Source organism: Globicephala melas, chromosome 19, assembly GCF_963455315.2.
Source record: "Globicephala melas chromosome 19, mGloMel1.2, whole genome shotgun sequence".
NCBI lineage: Eukaryota > Metazoa > Chordata > Mammalia > Artiodactyla > Delphinidae > Globicephala > Globicephala melas.
Genome location: NC_083332.1, coordinates 17,762,027 through 17,778,055, shown reverse-complemented (window position 1 = coordinate 17,778,055; position 16,029 = coordinate 17,762,027). Strand labels below are relative to the sequence as shown.

The 16,029-nt window shown below is 46.6% G+C and overlaps 1 protein-coding gene across 2 annotated transcripts in view; it reads right to left on the bottom strand.

The window, feature by feature from the left end:
* Positions 1 to 16,029, bottom strand: part of RHPN2 (rhophilin Rho GTPase binding protein 2) — a 56,329-nt gene that overhangs the window by 26,672 nt on the left and 13,628 nt on the right. For both annotated transcript variants that reach the window (XM_030874459.2, XM_060288669.1), the window contains exon 3: positions 2,193 to 2,321. In XM_030874459.2, coding sequence (XP_030730319.1) covers positions 2,193 to 2,321 — 129 coding nt within the window. The remainder of the gene's footprint in view (positions 1 to 2,192; positions 2,322 to 16,029) is intronic.

Sequence of the window (16,029 nt, the reverse complement as noted above, 5' to 3'; positions counted from 1 at the left end):
AGGCATCCCATCCCCAGCACAGGGAAGGCCTTGAGGGCAGGGGCCCCATCTGACACCTAAGCGCACCTGGCTCCCAGCCCTGGGTGGGAGACCCTAACCGGCTGTTTCCCCTCCACCTCCTCTCCCCGCACTCACCAGTTGGTTACCCAACAGGTCGCCCTGGGAGTGGCCTTAGGGGCAGAGCTAACAGGAAGTGAATGGGGCTCAGCTATGTTTTGCAAACAGGGATTTCGCTCCCAGACCTGTAACAGGAGACCTCCTGGGGTTGCTCAGCCCAGCCTGGGGAGGAGGCCAGGAATGCAGGCAGGGTGAGTGGACAATAGGCTGTAAGCTGAAGCTGCCTCTGTGGGGGACAGAAAACAACAGGGCTAAGCTGAAAGCAGGCGAGCCCCAGCGGGGTGTATAGCTTCCCCAAAGCCCTTTCCTGAGGGAAAGCTGGATCCTGCTAGAAGGAGATGAAGACAGGCTGTGCTGCCCTCCTCTGGGCCCCAGCGTGCTCCTGGCCTGACCCCGACGGGGCTGGCTCTCCCTGTGACTGTCCAGGAGCAGCCAGCGTCCCGAAGCCTCCGGGCCAGGGCGCCCCGCCCTCCACCTTGCGCTAATATAACTTTTTCCGTAACTTCCGGCTTCCCTGTGTTTTCTCATCTGCACAATGAGATTGTTTCTTCCCTGCCTACCTCATAGAAATGTTTAAAAATCAACCGTGCTGAGAAAAAAACAATCTGCTTTGAAAACAGGAAGAGGGGCTGATGGAAATGCAAGGTGTCATTATGCATCTGCACATCTCTCTCCCCTCTTCCCAATGCACAGGGGACCGACCGGACACTTTAGGGCCGCACCGTGGTCACACAGGGGCCTTAACTGCATGTCTCTGGGGAACACCCTCGTGATGGACAGCCCTGTGCTTCTGAATGGTGAGGGGGGAATATGAAACATCCTACATTTATCACCAAAGTTTGGCCCGGCCTTGCCTCCTGGAGGAACTTTGACCTTTGGGCAAAACACTGGAATTTAATACCAGAGCATAGGCTGGGGGGAGCTGTGCACTGACTGTTCTGATTAGGTGTCAGACTGCACTGGGAGCCCACAGGTAAGCGAGGCAGGACACACGGGCTGGCTCACGGACAGTCACCAAAGGAGAAGAGGTTTCACACGTGACTCAGAAAAACACCTCGGGGACAGTGCAGAGGATTGGGGACAATCAGGAAAAGTACATTCCAAAGGTGACTCAAGGTTCCCCAACATTTTCATTCTGTTAATCCAGGGAATTATTTTCTGACTGGGTTTCCCCTGGGACTCCCTTATCTTTCGAGAAGTACCACTTCCCCACACAGAAAAGTATGTAAACTGTTCTTTAGAGCTCAAAGTTTTTTCTTTTTTTTACGGCTGCCCCACGCGGCATGTGGGATCTTAGTTCCCTGCCAGGGATCGATCCCACGCCACCTGCGTTGGAAGCACAGAGCCTTAACCACTGGACCACCGAGGAAGTCCCCTCAAAGTTATTTCTTCTTAAAGATGGACTTTTCTTTCCAAGATAGCTCACCTTGGGGTGAGAGACTCTCTGAGCTTTTCTGAAGGTCACACCTCAACGTTTGGTCTCCTATAAACACTCCCTGAGGGATGCTTCTGAATTAGAACATTTGTTTCTCAAATATTTAATGGGGGACATTTCCAAAGTGTCTCAGTCAGACTGTCTCCTCAGGGAACTTGCAAAGGTCTCATCATCTTTGATATAAAAGGCAGTTTTTATGTTTTTGTACTCTTTTCAACAGAATGACCCAGAGTCAGACCGTGTGCTGAGGCTGATGGAAGAAGGCAGGGCTTCCTGGGACCCATCTGGCAGGCTGGCTCTCAGAGCTAACCACGGCCGCCCTTCCAGGGCATCTTTATGACAGAGCCACCACCCAGGCCACCTGAGAGACGCCATCTCCCCGCCTGGACCCAGCCACGTAGCTCTCCTGTAAAACTATGTCCCGTGTGTCCCCAGGACAAATAAATGCCTTCTTGTCCAACCGGCCAGGTATTTCCAATAAACTCCATGGGTTCATCCCTTTAATTCCTACACCTTGCTCAACCCCAAATTGGATCAAAGTGGGGTCTGCCGCACCCTCAGGCCTATCTGTGCACCATCCCTGATGCAGGCATGTTCCGTGGCTCAGAAAGTATCCAAAAGAAGTGTTGCCCCCACTTACTCTGTGCTCTGATAGACTCCCACCGAGATGTTGAGCCCCTCCAGCTCTTCCTTCAGCATTTGCAGGTCTGAGTTCAAGAAGCTCAGTTCCAGGCGCACCTGCTCCCGTACCTTTTGGTTCGTGGCTGCTCTGTTCAAAGAGAGCGGGGAGAGAAGCATCCTCAGCAAGCATCCCAGCTGCCGGGTGAGCAGATACCCCAACCCTTGTCCCCATAGGGAAGTTCTGAGGGTCTGCCTGCAGACGGAGGAGCCATATGTGATCAGATAAGGTGTCTCAGGGATGCTGGGCACCTGCCCCATGTTGAGCCACACCTGCCAATAAATGGACCTAGGATATAGCCAATGACACTGAGCTGCCTGACATGAATGCTAAGACCACTCTGTAAGAATTAGCCTTGAGAAGAGAAAAAGGAGTTGCTCCTAGTCACCCATAAGAGACCATAAATTTTCCCCCTAAAAGGAAATGGATGAGAAATAGAGGAGGAGGTAACACTCCCCAGTTCATCCTATGAGGCCAATATCACCCTGATCCAAAACCAGAGGAAGACACCACAAGAAAACAAAATAACCAATCAATATGCTTCATGAATACATATGTAAAGATCCTCCATAAAATATTAGCAACCTGAATCTAGCAACATATACAAAGGATTATACATCACGACCAGGTGGGATTTATCCCAGGAATGCAAGGTTGGCTTAATATCCGAAAATCAATTAATGTAACATACTATATCAACAGAATAAGAGACAAAAAATAAATTGTCATCTCAACAGATGCAGGAATAAAAGCATGTGATAAAGTCCAACACAGATTTATGATAAAAATCCATAACAAGGGGCTTCCCTGGTGGCGCAGTGGTTGAGAGTCCGCCTGCCGATGCAGGGGACACGGGTTCGTGCCCCGGTCCGGGAAGATCCCACATGCCGCGAAGCGGCTGGGCCCGTGAGCCATGGCCTCTGAGCCTGCGTGTCTGGAGCCTGTGCTCCGCGATGGGAGAGGCCACAACAGTGAGAGGCCCGCGTACCGCAAAAAAATAAAATAAAATAAAATAAATCCATAACAAGCTAGTAATAAAAGATAATTTACAAAACTTGATAAAGGGCATCTACAAAAACCCACAGCTAACATCATACTTAATGGTGAAAGATTGATGCTTTCCCCCTTATGATTAGGAACAAGGCAAAGATGTCCATTTATGCCACCTCTAATCAACACCATACTGGAGGTTCAAGCCAGCAGCAATAAAATAAAGAAAGAAATGAAAGGCATCTAGATTGAAAGGAAGAAGTAAAACTGTCTTTATTCACAGCTCTCATAATCTTGCATGTATAAAATCCCCAGGCATCCACAAAACAAATACTGGAACTAATAAATTTAGTTAGGTCACAGGATACAATTCAAAATATACAAATCAATTTTTTTTTCTATATACTAGCAATGAGCAATCTTGAAATGAAATGAAATTAATGAAATTTCACTCAAAATAGTATCAGAAAGATTAAAATACTTAGGAATAAAATTAAGAAAAGAAGCACAAGACTTGTACACTGAAAACTTCAAAACATTGCTGTGATATTTAATGGAGAGACATTTCATGTTTTTGGATTGGAAGACTCCCTATTGTCAAGACGTCAATTCTCTCCAATTGATCTATCAATTCAAAGCAATTCCAATCAAAACGCTAGTAAGCTTTTTAGTAGAAATTGACAAACTGAGCCTAAAATTTATATGGAAATGCAAAGGGGCTAGAAGGGCCAAAGAAGTTTGAAAAAGAACAAAGTTAGAGGATTTATGCTATCTGATTTTAAAACTTACTATAAAGCCTCAGTCATCAAGATGTGGTATTGGCATAAGGAAAGGTAATGGAACTGAACAGAATCCAGAAATACATCCTTACATTTATGGTGAATTGCTTTTGACAAAGGTGACAAGAAAATTCAAGGGGGAAAAAGTCTTTCTGACAAATGATGCTGAAGCAATTGGACATCCCTAGGCATGTCAGTGTCCCCAAGACCACCGCCAGGCTCAGTGATTTATTAGGAGAACTTGCAGGATACAGGACTCAGGATATAGTTGTACGCATTGCTCTGATTTATTACAGCAAAAGGACACAAAGCAAAATCAGCTAAGGGAAAGGTGCACGGGGTGAAGTCTGAAGGAAACCAGGCACAGGCGCTAAGCGTCCTCTCTCCCAAAGGAGTCACACAGGACATGCTTAATTCCTTCAGCAAACAGTTGTGACAACGCACGTGAAAATGCTATCTTCCAAGGAAGCTCATTGGGGTTTTTACTGGGGGCTGGTCAGGTAGACGCCTCTGCCTAGCATGTTCCAAAATTCAAGACTCCTAGAAGGAAAGTGGTATTCTATATAAACCACATTGTTTGTGCAAATAGTTTAAGTATAGCGAGCTCCTCTTATCAGTTCTGGGAACGGTGGGAACTCTCCTGAAATCTAAGTTTCCAGATACCAGCCAAACATCAACCTTGCAAGCAGGGCTTTCTAAGGATAGCCGTCTCAGGCCGGCTATGATAACTCTTTTCTGCACAATAGGCAAAAAATAAATCTCAATCTAAATTTTACACCAAACCAAATATTAAGTCAAAATAGATCAGAGACCTCAGTAAAAGAGCAAAAACTCCAAAACTTCTAGAAGAAAATCTTCATGACCTTGAGTTTGACAAAGTATTCTTAGCTACATACCAAAAGCACAATCCATAAAAGAAGCAACTGAGGGCTTCCCTGGTGGCGCAGTGGTTAAGAATCCACTTGCCAATGCAGGGGACACAGGTTAAATCTCTGCTCCGGGAAGATCCCACATGCTGTGGAGCAGCTAAGTCCGTGTGTCACAACTACTGAGCCTGTGCTCTAGAGCCCACAAGCCACAACTACTGAGCCCGTGTGCCACAACTACTGAAGCCTGCATGCCCTAGAGCCCACGTGCCACAACTACTGAGCCCACGTGCTGCAACTACTTAAGCCTGCGCACTCTAGGGCCTGCGTGCCACTACTACTGAGCCTGCTTGCTGCAACTACTGAAGCCTGCGTGCCTAGAGCCCATGCTCCGCAACAAGAGAAGTCACCACAATGAGAAACCAGTGCACTGCAACAAAGAGTAGCCCCCGTTCGCCGCAACTAGAGAAACCCCGTGCACAGCAATGAAGACCCAACGCAGCCAAAAAAAATAGAAAATAAAAAATAAATAAACTGCACATAAAGAAAAAAAAGAAATCGATTAACTGGACTCAACAAATTTAAAAACTTCTGTGCTTCAAAAGATACCATCTAAATAAAACAATGAAAAAAGACAGACTGGGAGAAAATATTTGCAAATTATATATCTGATAAAGAATCTGTATCCAGAATATATAAAGAGTTCTGTTAATTAAATAACAAAAAGACCACTCAATTTTTTTTTTTTTTTCTTTTTGCGGTACGCGGGCCTCTCACTGCTGTGGCCTCTCCTGTTGCGGAGCACAGGCTCCGGACGCGCAGGCTCAGCGGCCATGGCTCACGGGCCCAGCCGCTCCGCGGCATGTGGGATCTTCCCGGACCAGGGCACGAACCCGCGTCCCCTGCATCGGCAGGCAGACTCTCAACCACTGCGCCACCAGGGAAGCCCCACTCAATTTTTTTTAATGGGCAAAAGATTTTTTTTTAGTTGCTTATAATTGACATACAACATTATACTAGTTTCAGGTATACAACATAATAATTCTATATTTGTATATTTTCAAAATGATCACCACAATAAGTCTATTTGCCATGTGTTACCATACTTAGTTACAGAATTTTTTTCTTGTGATGAGAACTTTTAAGATCTACTCTCTTAGCAACTTTCAAACATACAGTACAGTATTATTAATAATAGTCACCATGCTGTACATCACATTCCCATGACTTATTTTATAACTGGAAATTTGTACCTTTTGACCACATTCACCCATTTCATCTCCCCTGCAGCCCCCACCTCTGGCAACCACCCATCTGTTCTCTGTATCTATGAGCTTGGGGGGTTTTGTTTGTTTTTTTTTTATTATTTTTTAAAATATTTATTTATTTATTTATCTGGCTGTGCCAGGTCTCAGTTGCGGCACACGGGATCTCTTAATTGTGGCACGCAGGATCTTTATTTGTGGCATGCAAACTCCTAGTTGTGGCATGTGGGATCCAGTTCCCTGACCAGGGATCGAACCTGGGCCCCCTGAATTGGGAGCACGGAGTCTCAGCCACTGGACCACCAGGTAAGTCCCTAGGAGTTTTTGTTTGTTCTGTTTTAGATTCCACATATAAGTGAGATCACATAGTATCTGTCTTTGTCTGACTTACTTCACTTAGCATAATGCCCTCAAGGTCCATTCATGTTGCTGCAAATGGCAAGATTTCATTCTTTTTTATGGCTAAGTAATATTCCATGGTGTATGTGTTTGTGTGTGTGTGTATCACATTTTCTTTATCCATTCATCCATTGATGGACACTTAGGTTGTTTCCATATCTTGGCTATTGTAAATAATGCTGCAATGAACATAGGGGTACATATATCTTTTCAAATTAGTGTTTTTGTGTTCTTCAGATAAATATCCAGAAGTGGAGTACATAGGTCGTGTGGCAATTCTATTCTTAATATTTGAGGAATCTCAATACTGTTTTCCATAGTGGCTGTACCAACTTACAGACCCACCAACGCTGTAGGAGTGTTGGGATTGTTTTCTTAATTTATCTTTCTGATAGTTTATTATTAGTGTATAGAAATGCAACTGATTTCTGTATATTGATTTTGTATCCTGCAACTTTACTGAATTCATAAAATGGGCAAAAGATTTGTATAAACATTTTACTAAAGAAGTTCTATGAATGGCTAATAAGCACACATGAAAAGATGCTCAAAGTCTTTAGTCAACAGGGAAACGCGTGTTAAAACCATAATAAGATACCAATACACAACTACTAGATTGGCTATGATAAAGAAGACAAACAATAACAAGTGTTAGTGAGGATGTATAGAGAAACTAGAACCCTCATGCACTGCTGAATGTAAATGACATAGCCACTGGGGAAAACAGCTGGGTAGTTTCAAAAAATGTTAAAACATAAACTTAGCATACAACCAAGTAATTGCACTCCTAGGAATCTATACGAAAGAAATGAAAACGTATGTCCAAACCAAGACAAGAGTGTGAATGTTTATAGTAGTATTATTCCTAATAGCCCCCAAAGTAGAAAGAATCCAGATATCTAACTGGCAAATGGATAAGCAAAATGTGCTACATCCATAGAACGGAATAGTGTTAAGCAGGATGGAGAAACAAACTTTACCCAAATTCTCAAAGCAGGGGCTCTGCCACCTACTCGAAGACCTTACAGGTGCTAGCTGGAGATCGAGTTCAATCACCAGTAGCCAATCACTTAATCAATTATGCCCCGGTAATGAAGTAATGAAACCTCCATTAAACCCCTAAGTGATGGGGAACTTCCAGGTTGGAGAACACATCGAGGGGCAGAGAAGGAGGCCTGCCTGCAGAGGGGATGGTGGCTCCTCTCCCTCCTCGGCCTGTGGATCTCTTCCACCTGGCTGTGCCTGAGCTGTAGCCTTTAAAAATAAACCCCAGTAAAAACCCAGGTCTAAGCCAGGTCTTGCTGAGCACATTTCCTTGAACCATTTTGGCAAGTCCTCAGCCATGGCTCAGGCCAGGTACCAGAACTGTCCTCATCCGTGAAATGGGTCACCAGCCAAGAGCTCCAGCCAGCCAGAGAGACAGTACCTGACTACCTTCTCCTCCTCAGCTGATGAAAATCCATCTACCTGTCATTGGCCAGCTTTGCTCACCACCTGTCCACCTTTCCTCCAGACAGCAAAGCGCTAAACCACTTCCCCTGCAGTTGGCCCTCTCCCCTGGGGCTTCCCCTGCCTTGCACATATTTGGGCCTCAGTTTCTCTCCATGGTGCATATATATTCCCTTCTCTCTCTCTCTCTCCCTCTCTCCCCCTCCCTTGCTTCAGCTCGTTCTCCATGACCAACCAACGAGCTTATGCCCCCTCAGAAAGAGCAGCTGTGGCCTGGCTGCAGATAGCATGGCACTTGCCCTCTCACTGCCCAGTAAGTTTTCACACATGCACGTTTGGACTCCCCAGCCAGGCAAGGAGATATTGGAAGCTCAGTTGGTGAATGTCATTGGGTTGGGAATTTTTTTTGGAGGACACGATCACCCGTAAGAAATGCATTTATATCACAGCACGGTACACACACCTCCCGCCCCCAAAAACAAAAGTCTCATAAAACCATACTCTGCCATACATGTGATGCTCTCCAAGATATTCTATTCGAACTCTAATAACTTCTTTTTAAAAAACAATAATGTTTGAAACTCTCCGTTTCTGATTCTCTGACACCAACTGGGTGCCCAATAATTCAATTCAATTCTGACACCAACTCCCAGAGTTAGAAGAGACCCCACAGGTTAAGGGCTCAGTGTCACAAGGCTGCTCCCACTTCGGGGGTCAGTTGCAAGCAGGTGGGGGCAGGGGGAGGGCACCTGAACTTCTGACCAACCAGCTACAAATCAGAGGTTCCCACAACCCCCTTCTCAGTTTCAATAATTCACTAGAAAAACTGGACAGGTACATGTAAAAGTATGAAATTAGAACACTCCCTAACACCGTACACAAAAATAAACTCAAAATGGATTAAAGACCTAAATGTAAGGCCAGACATTATCAAACTCTTAGAGGAAAACATAGGCAGAACGCTCTATGACATAAATCACAGCAAGATTCTTTTTGACCCACCTCCTAGAGAAATGGAAATAAAAACAAAAATAAACAAATGGGACCTAATGAAACTTCAAAGCTTTTGCACAGCAAAGGAAACCATAAACAAGACCAAAAGACAACCCTCAGAATGGGAGAAAATATTTGCAAATGAAGCAACTGACAAAGGATTAATCTCCAAAATTTACAAGCAGCTCATGCAGCTCAATAACAAAAACACAAACAACCCAATCCAAAAATGGGCAGAAGACCTAAATAGACATTTCTCCAAAGAAGATATACAGACTGCCAACAAGCACATAAAAGGATGCTCAACATCACTAATCACTAGAGAAATGAAAATCAAAACTACAATGAGGTATCATCTCACACCAGTCAGAATGGCCATCATGAAAAAATCTACAAACAATAAATGCTGGAGAGGGTGTGGAGAAAAGGGAACCCTCTTGCACTGCTGGTGGGAATGTGAATTGGTACAGCCACTATGGAGAACGGTATGGAGGTTCCTTAAAAAACTACAAATAGAACTACCATACGACCCAGCAATCCCACTACTGGGCATATACCCTGAGAAAACCATAATTCAAAAGGATTCATGTACCACAATGTTCATTGCAGCTCTATTTACAATAGCCAGGACATGGAAGCAACCTAAGTGTACATTATCGGATGAATGGATAAAGAAGATGTGGCACATATATACAATGGAATATTACTCAGCCATAAAAAGAAACGAAATTGAGTTATTTGTAGTGAGGTGGATAGACCTAGAGTCTGTCCTACAGAGTGAAGTAAGTCAGAAAGAGAAAAACAAATACCGTATGCTAACACATATATATGGAATCTAAGAGAAAAAAAAAATGCCACGAAGAACCTAGGGGTAAGACGGGAATAAAGACACAGACCTACTAGAGCATGGACTTGAGGATATGGGGAGGGGGAAGGGTTAGCTGTGACAAAGTGAGAGAGTGGCATGGACATATGTACACTACCAAACATAAAATAGATAGCTAGTGGGAAGCAGCCACATAGCACAGGGAGATCAGCTAGGTGGTTTGTGAGCACCTAGAGGGGTGGGATAGGGAGGGTGGGAGGGAGACGCAAGAGGGAAGAGATATGGGAACATATGTATATGTATAACTGATTCACTGTGTTATAAAGCAGAAACTAACACACCACTGTAAAGCAATTATACTCCAGTAAAGATGTTAAAAAAAAATTCAGTAGAATGACCCAGAAAACTCAGGAAAACATTTTACTTCCATTTATTGGGGTTTATTTTTAAAGGATACAGCTCACGAACAGCCAGATGGAAGAGATCCACAGGCCGAGGAGGGAGAGGAGCCACCATCCCCTCTGCAGGAAGACCTCCTTCCCTGCCCCTCGATGTGTTCTCCAACCTGGAAGTTCCCCATCACTTAGGGGTTTAATGGAGGTTTCATTACTTCATTACCGGGGCATAATTGATGAAGTCATTGGCTACTGGTGACTGAACTCAATCTCCAGCCCCTCTCTCCTTCCCAGAAGTCCAGGGGTGAGGCTGAAAGTTCCAACCCTCTAAACAGGCTTGGTCTATTCTGGCAAATAGGTCCCCCTCCTGAAGGCCCCCTACCCCCATCAGGTGTCATCGCATTAGCATACAAAACACATGCAGGAGGTTCCAACTGTTTTAGGTGCACTGTGCCAGGAACCAGGCACAAAGACCAAATATTTATTTTTTATTATACCACAGCAACCCACTGAATTGATTCCATTACGCACCGTGGTTCACAATCTGCCCCTTGTAAAACCTGAGCTACAGAGATGTTACTGAGAACAGGACTGATTCACTAGCTGATAAAGTCTACGAGGGTACAAGGGAGGAAATCCTCCCAGCCCTCGGTATTGGGAACAACTTCTTCTTAGCAAATGGTCTGCTTCCAGCTAATGGGTATGAAATGTGTTCCAGGTCACATTCCCTTCTTACTGCCTGCCGGAAAACTCGGAGACAAACATGGCCCACATCTAACAGAGGATATAAGAGGCTGTAGCGTGTACTAGCCTTACTTCCAGCTAAATCTCTTTTAATCTTCTTCCTCCTGCCCCCATATCCTCACTCGCTCCTGTTTTAATCTTACATGCTGTACGAGTGTGTCAGGGTGCCTCAAATACATGTTAGAGTGAGGCAAGACAAACAATTATAACTCCTGGAGGGACAAGACCTTTTCCTACTGTTTCTCTTGGAACCTGACATTGTCCTTTCCACACGGTGGAGGCTTTCAATTTCAGCTGATGAAAGAAAAAAGGGCAGAGTAAAGACCACTCTCTAGAAGCAATGGTGTGTGAGTCGGGGATGGGGCTGGGGGTTTGGGGTATGGGGGGGTGTGACTGGTTCTCAGCAACAGAATGGGTCCAGCTTAAATATGACAATTGAGGCCCTAAGACCCCCACCCAAACACCTGGAGAACCTCCAAATATGCCAACTCTTGATTGTCCCACCTCTGTATATGGATCTGCTACTTATTCTAGACTTGGCAACAATTTGAGATTTAGGATTTGCAACAAAGCAATGACCTGCTCTTCGGACATGGACCTCTTCATGAGAGTCATGTGTCACTCCGGAAAAAGTTGGTAGCCAGGTGGGGCTCTCAGGGTGGGTTTCCACAATGCTGACCTTAGGGTGCAACGTTGATTCAGAAAGGAACCCTAGAACGTGTGCTGTTCCTAGTACAGGTCATGATTTCTCACGGATTCACTGGTGGAGGGGGGCTTCTCGAATGAGGTGCCACCGGTTCAACACGGTGGGTGTGCCCAGTTCCCCTGCGCCCCAGCTGGGGGAAGAGCTGGCCCAAATCAGGGATGAAGACCAGAACCTCGGGCTCCTCAGTACTGGTGCTCTGCACCTGGGCTGCCTTTCTGGGTGAAAATGAATCCCTTCTAGGGGCCTTTTTGGAAGGACATGGGTTTTCTCAGCTTTCACTTGGGTGTGCTTCTACTCTGAAACCCCTGTGGTCTGATAACTGATGTAACAGCCACAAGAGGCCCTGAGACCGACCAGGATGAGGCAGTAGGGTGTTTCAGCCCTTTCCTGCCCAGGGTCTCCCTGCCCATATTCTCCACGGCCTCCTTCTGGCCTGGACCACCAAGGAGAGGCCATCTCCCTTGGGTTTTTCCTAAAGAGCATACACATACTGCAAAAGTCAAGAATGGAAAGGTGGGACTTCCCTGGTGGTGCAGTGGTTAAGAATCCTGCCTGCCAACGCAGGGGACACAGGTTCGAGCCCTGGTCTGGGAAGATCCCACATGCCGTGGAGCAACTAAGCCCATGCGCCACAACTGCTGAGCCTGCACTCTAGAGCCCGTGAGCCACAACTACTGAGCCTGCGTGCCACAACTACTGAAGCCCACACGCCTAGAGCCCGTGCACTGCAACAAGAAGCCCCTGCTTGCTAAAACTAGAGGAAGCCCGTGTGCAGCAACGAAGACCCAACGCAGCCAAAAATAAATAAATAAATTTATTTTTAAAAAAACTTTAAAAAAAAGAAAAAAAGAATGAAAAGGTGTCCAACTTACTCTGAGTGATAAAGCCACCATATGTGAACAGGAAAAAGAAGGCCACAGTCTATGATTTCCTGAGGCCACTGACAACATCCAGGCATGTCCCTCAAGTTGGAGCCTCTGAGACCTTTTCCACCATAGACACCCCATGGGATGTATGGTTTCTTTGCCCCGAGTCCAAAATTTCTCTAACATCCCCATGTTTTGTCTTAAAGATGTACATGAATTTGCATTCTGACCCATGAATCTCCATTTATTTTAGTGTAATTTTTCTCCCAAGTCTTTTAATGAAATTGTCCCTCCAGGAACAGGCTTGTTGACAGGCAACACAGGCTTGTACCAGCTTCACAGACCTTACTGGAACAGTTTGGCCTTAATCTGTCTGACCCCAAATCCTGCTCTGCCAGGGATTCAGGAAAGCTAGAGCAAGTATTGCCCAGTGCCCTCATGTGGCCACCTGGCTAAGGCAGCAGATCAGCCGGTCTGGCAGGACACCTGCTTCCAGCCCATCTCTCAGTGTAGAAAGGCAGGCCTCAGAGTTGGTGCAGGCCCCCAAGGTTTTGGCTCGTACACCCCACTGCCCAGACACCAGCCCCTCTCAGAACTGACAGTGTGAGCGGTCATTAACCTCAAGTCACTCTCATACAGCCCAAATCACCCCAGGGCACCCCTGTCCCAGAACTTCACGACCCTCTGGTCCAGAAGTTGCAAACTGGAGGTCCATGGGACTTGCTCACTTGATTCTCAGGGTGTTATTTCTTCCCCCTTGAATTAGTTGCCGATATTTTAAAATTCAACTATCAGAAGATAAAAAAGGGGACAAAAGTCAGATCTCTCTCTCTTCTCCTGAAAAAAACAAAACAAAGCAAAACTGACGACCTGGCAACCCTGGCCCTGCCCCCTCTATGGGCCACACTGTAGCTGCCCCCCCTCCAGAGAGCATATGCTCTGCTCTTTACTGCAGTCCCCACCACTCCCTAACGCATCACAGCACCAGTCCCAGCCCCCTTCACTCTTTTCCATGCGCACCTGGCCCCGAGAAGGGAACCTGAAGCCCAAAGATATTAAATGACCCACCCTTGTTCAAAGAACCAGTTAGTTAAAATTGAACTATGTGGCAACTTGCTTTAAATTTCACAGAGGCCATCTGTTTTTCAGAAACATCATCACGTTCCTACCCCAGCTTTTCTCAAGGGAGGGAAGGGAGCTAGGAAAAGAGAGAGAATATTATCCTTGCTTAGCCTAAAAAAGCACATTGAAAATATCTGATATCTTCCTAATCAGACTCCAGGAAGCTCATGGACTCTTGGCCGATACGGATCGGAGAAGAAGGCCTCGAAGGGGTAGAAAACCAGGCCCCTCAGAGCACCCACCCAGACTCAAAGCTCCCTGACCGATGCAGGTAAGGACTGGGATCCTCACGTTCCTGCATTTGGGGGGACATTTTCCCAAACGCCCACTCCCCCAAACATTCCAAAGGCTCTGCCTTTATCAGGGAGCAACAGTAGGACATTTAGGAACCTGAAAACGGACCGACAGGACGGCAGGGCCCGGTTTATGACAGAAACTACCCTTTGCTGGCAGGGACAATCACCTAATCAGCCACCCAGAAACACTCACGGGCCAGAGCTGGGCTCGGCTACACGCCCTATTTGTTTTCGGGAAACCGTTGGTGCCGGTTAAGTCAGATTAATAAATACCTTTAGGGTTTCCTCTGACAACATTCCCAAGAGAGGGGCACTTTGAGCTTTTAGGTCACTGCAAGAATCATTAACAACCTCACTCCACCCCCACCCCGCCAGCTCAACAACTGCTGACCAGACAATGAGCCTCAGAGAGGCTGTTTGCTGGTGTCATTAACAGAGCAAGACAGACAAAACCGCCCTAGGCCCCACCTTAGCAACGCCAAGTGCCCTGGCCAGAGGGGGCCTCCCTGACCACCCTCCGTCTCCAAGGCCACATCACACTGCATCAGCCTCTATCACATTTCCCTTTCATCGGTGCCCTAGAAAACATCACCTCCTGACGTGAGTGGATTTGTTTGCTTGTGTATTTCAGTTTCCCCTACGAGAGATTAAGCATCAGGAAAGCAGGGCCTCGTCTGAATTGCTTGCGGCCTTATCCCCTCACATCTCAGACATGGCCTGCCACTTAGTAGGTGCTCAGTAAATCCATTTGTTGCATGAATGGACAGGCACAGGGTCAGAGCTGCCCACCTGCCCCCTCGGCCGCACAGCTGGCCTGGCAAGGTGTCAACCAAAACCCAAGGCCGCAAAACACACCAGGGGGACCACACCTGCAGCGTCTTCAGCACAGCAAGCTCAGCACACGGCAGGACTTCCCAAAATCGGGGGTTTGGACTTCCCTGGTGGCGCAGTGCTTAAGAATCCGCCTGCCAGTGCAGGGGACATGGGTTTGATCCCTGGTCCAGGAGGATCCTACATGCCACAGAGCAACTAAGCCCATGTGCCACAACTACTGGGCCTGCACTCTAGCGCCCGCAAGTCATAACTGCTGAGCCCATGCACCACAACTACCGAAGCCCACGCACCCTAGAGACCGCCCGCTGCAACTACCGAGCCCAAGTGCTGCAACTACTAAAGCCCACACACATAAAGTCCGTGCTCCACAATGAGAGAAGTCACCGCAATGAGAAGCCCACGCACCGCAACAAAGAGTAGCCCCGCTCGCCACAACTAGAGAAAGCCCACGTGCAGCAACAAAGACCCACTGCAGCCAAAGAAAAAAACCACAAACAAACAAAATTGGGGGCCTCTCTCGAGCTGTACTGGCCGCTGAGGCCCGCTGTGCAGCAGACCTGACAACTCCCACGTCCAGACTTCTCTGGGGACAGGGACACGGTCAGTCGTTTCAAAAGGTGGAATCTTACCGTATTTTCCCCAGTCTGCTCCAGGAACAGCCTCCCTTCCACCCTGTTACAGAAGTAGCTGGAGAAGAGGTTCCCAGACACTTGGCCAACCCCAGGACTTGCATCCTCTGCTAGTCCATGAGCCAAAAAACCAACACAGGCACAGCACTGTTGTTCCTGACCCAGGGACAGTGGGTTGCTTATATTATTCTTCTAGGCCTTTGCAGTATTTCACAATAAAAATACATGAAAGTAATCCACGCACTTTGTTAAAAGAACATTCAAACACTGAAAGGATAAAGTGACAAGTCACGTCTACCCACCCAACCCTGGTCTTACTCCCAAGAGCCCACTCTACTAACAGCTTTTTCTTCGCCCCTTTTGGAAAAAGTCTATGCGTACACAAAAGCATATGCACGTATTTTTTAAACACATACGCAGGGCATGCTGTCCTGCGTCTCTCTTTTCCCCCATTTCATACCTCAGAGATCTTTCCTAATGAACAAATACAGACCGATTCAGACATGAATTTACTCCTAGTTCATGGTGAGAAACCCTCCTCTTGTCTTTACTGAGGGCTCGGGTGAGCGGCCCGCATGGAACAGCAGATCACACTGTTCATACATGTATGTGACCACCAGAGTCTTGTGGCTTTTTTAC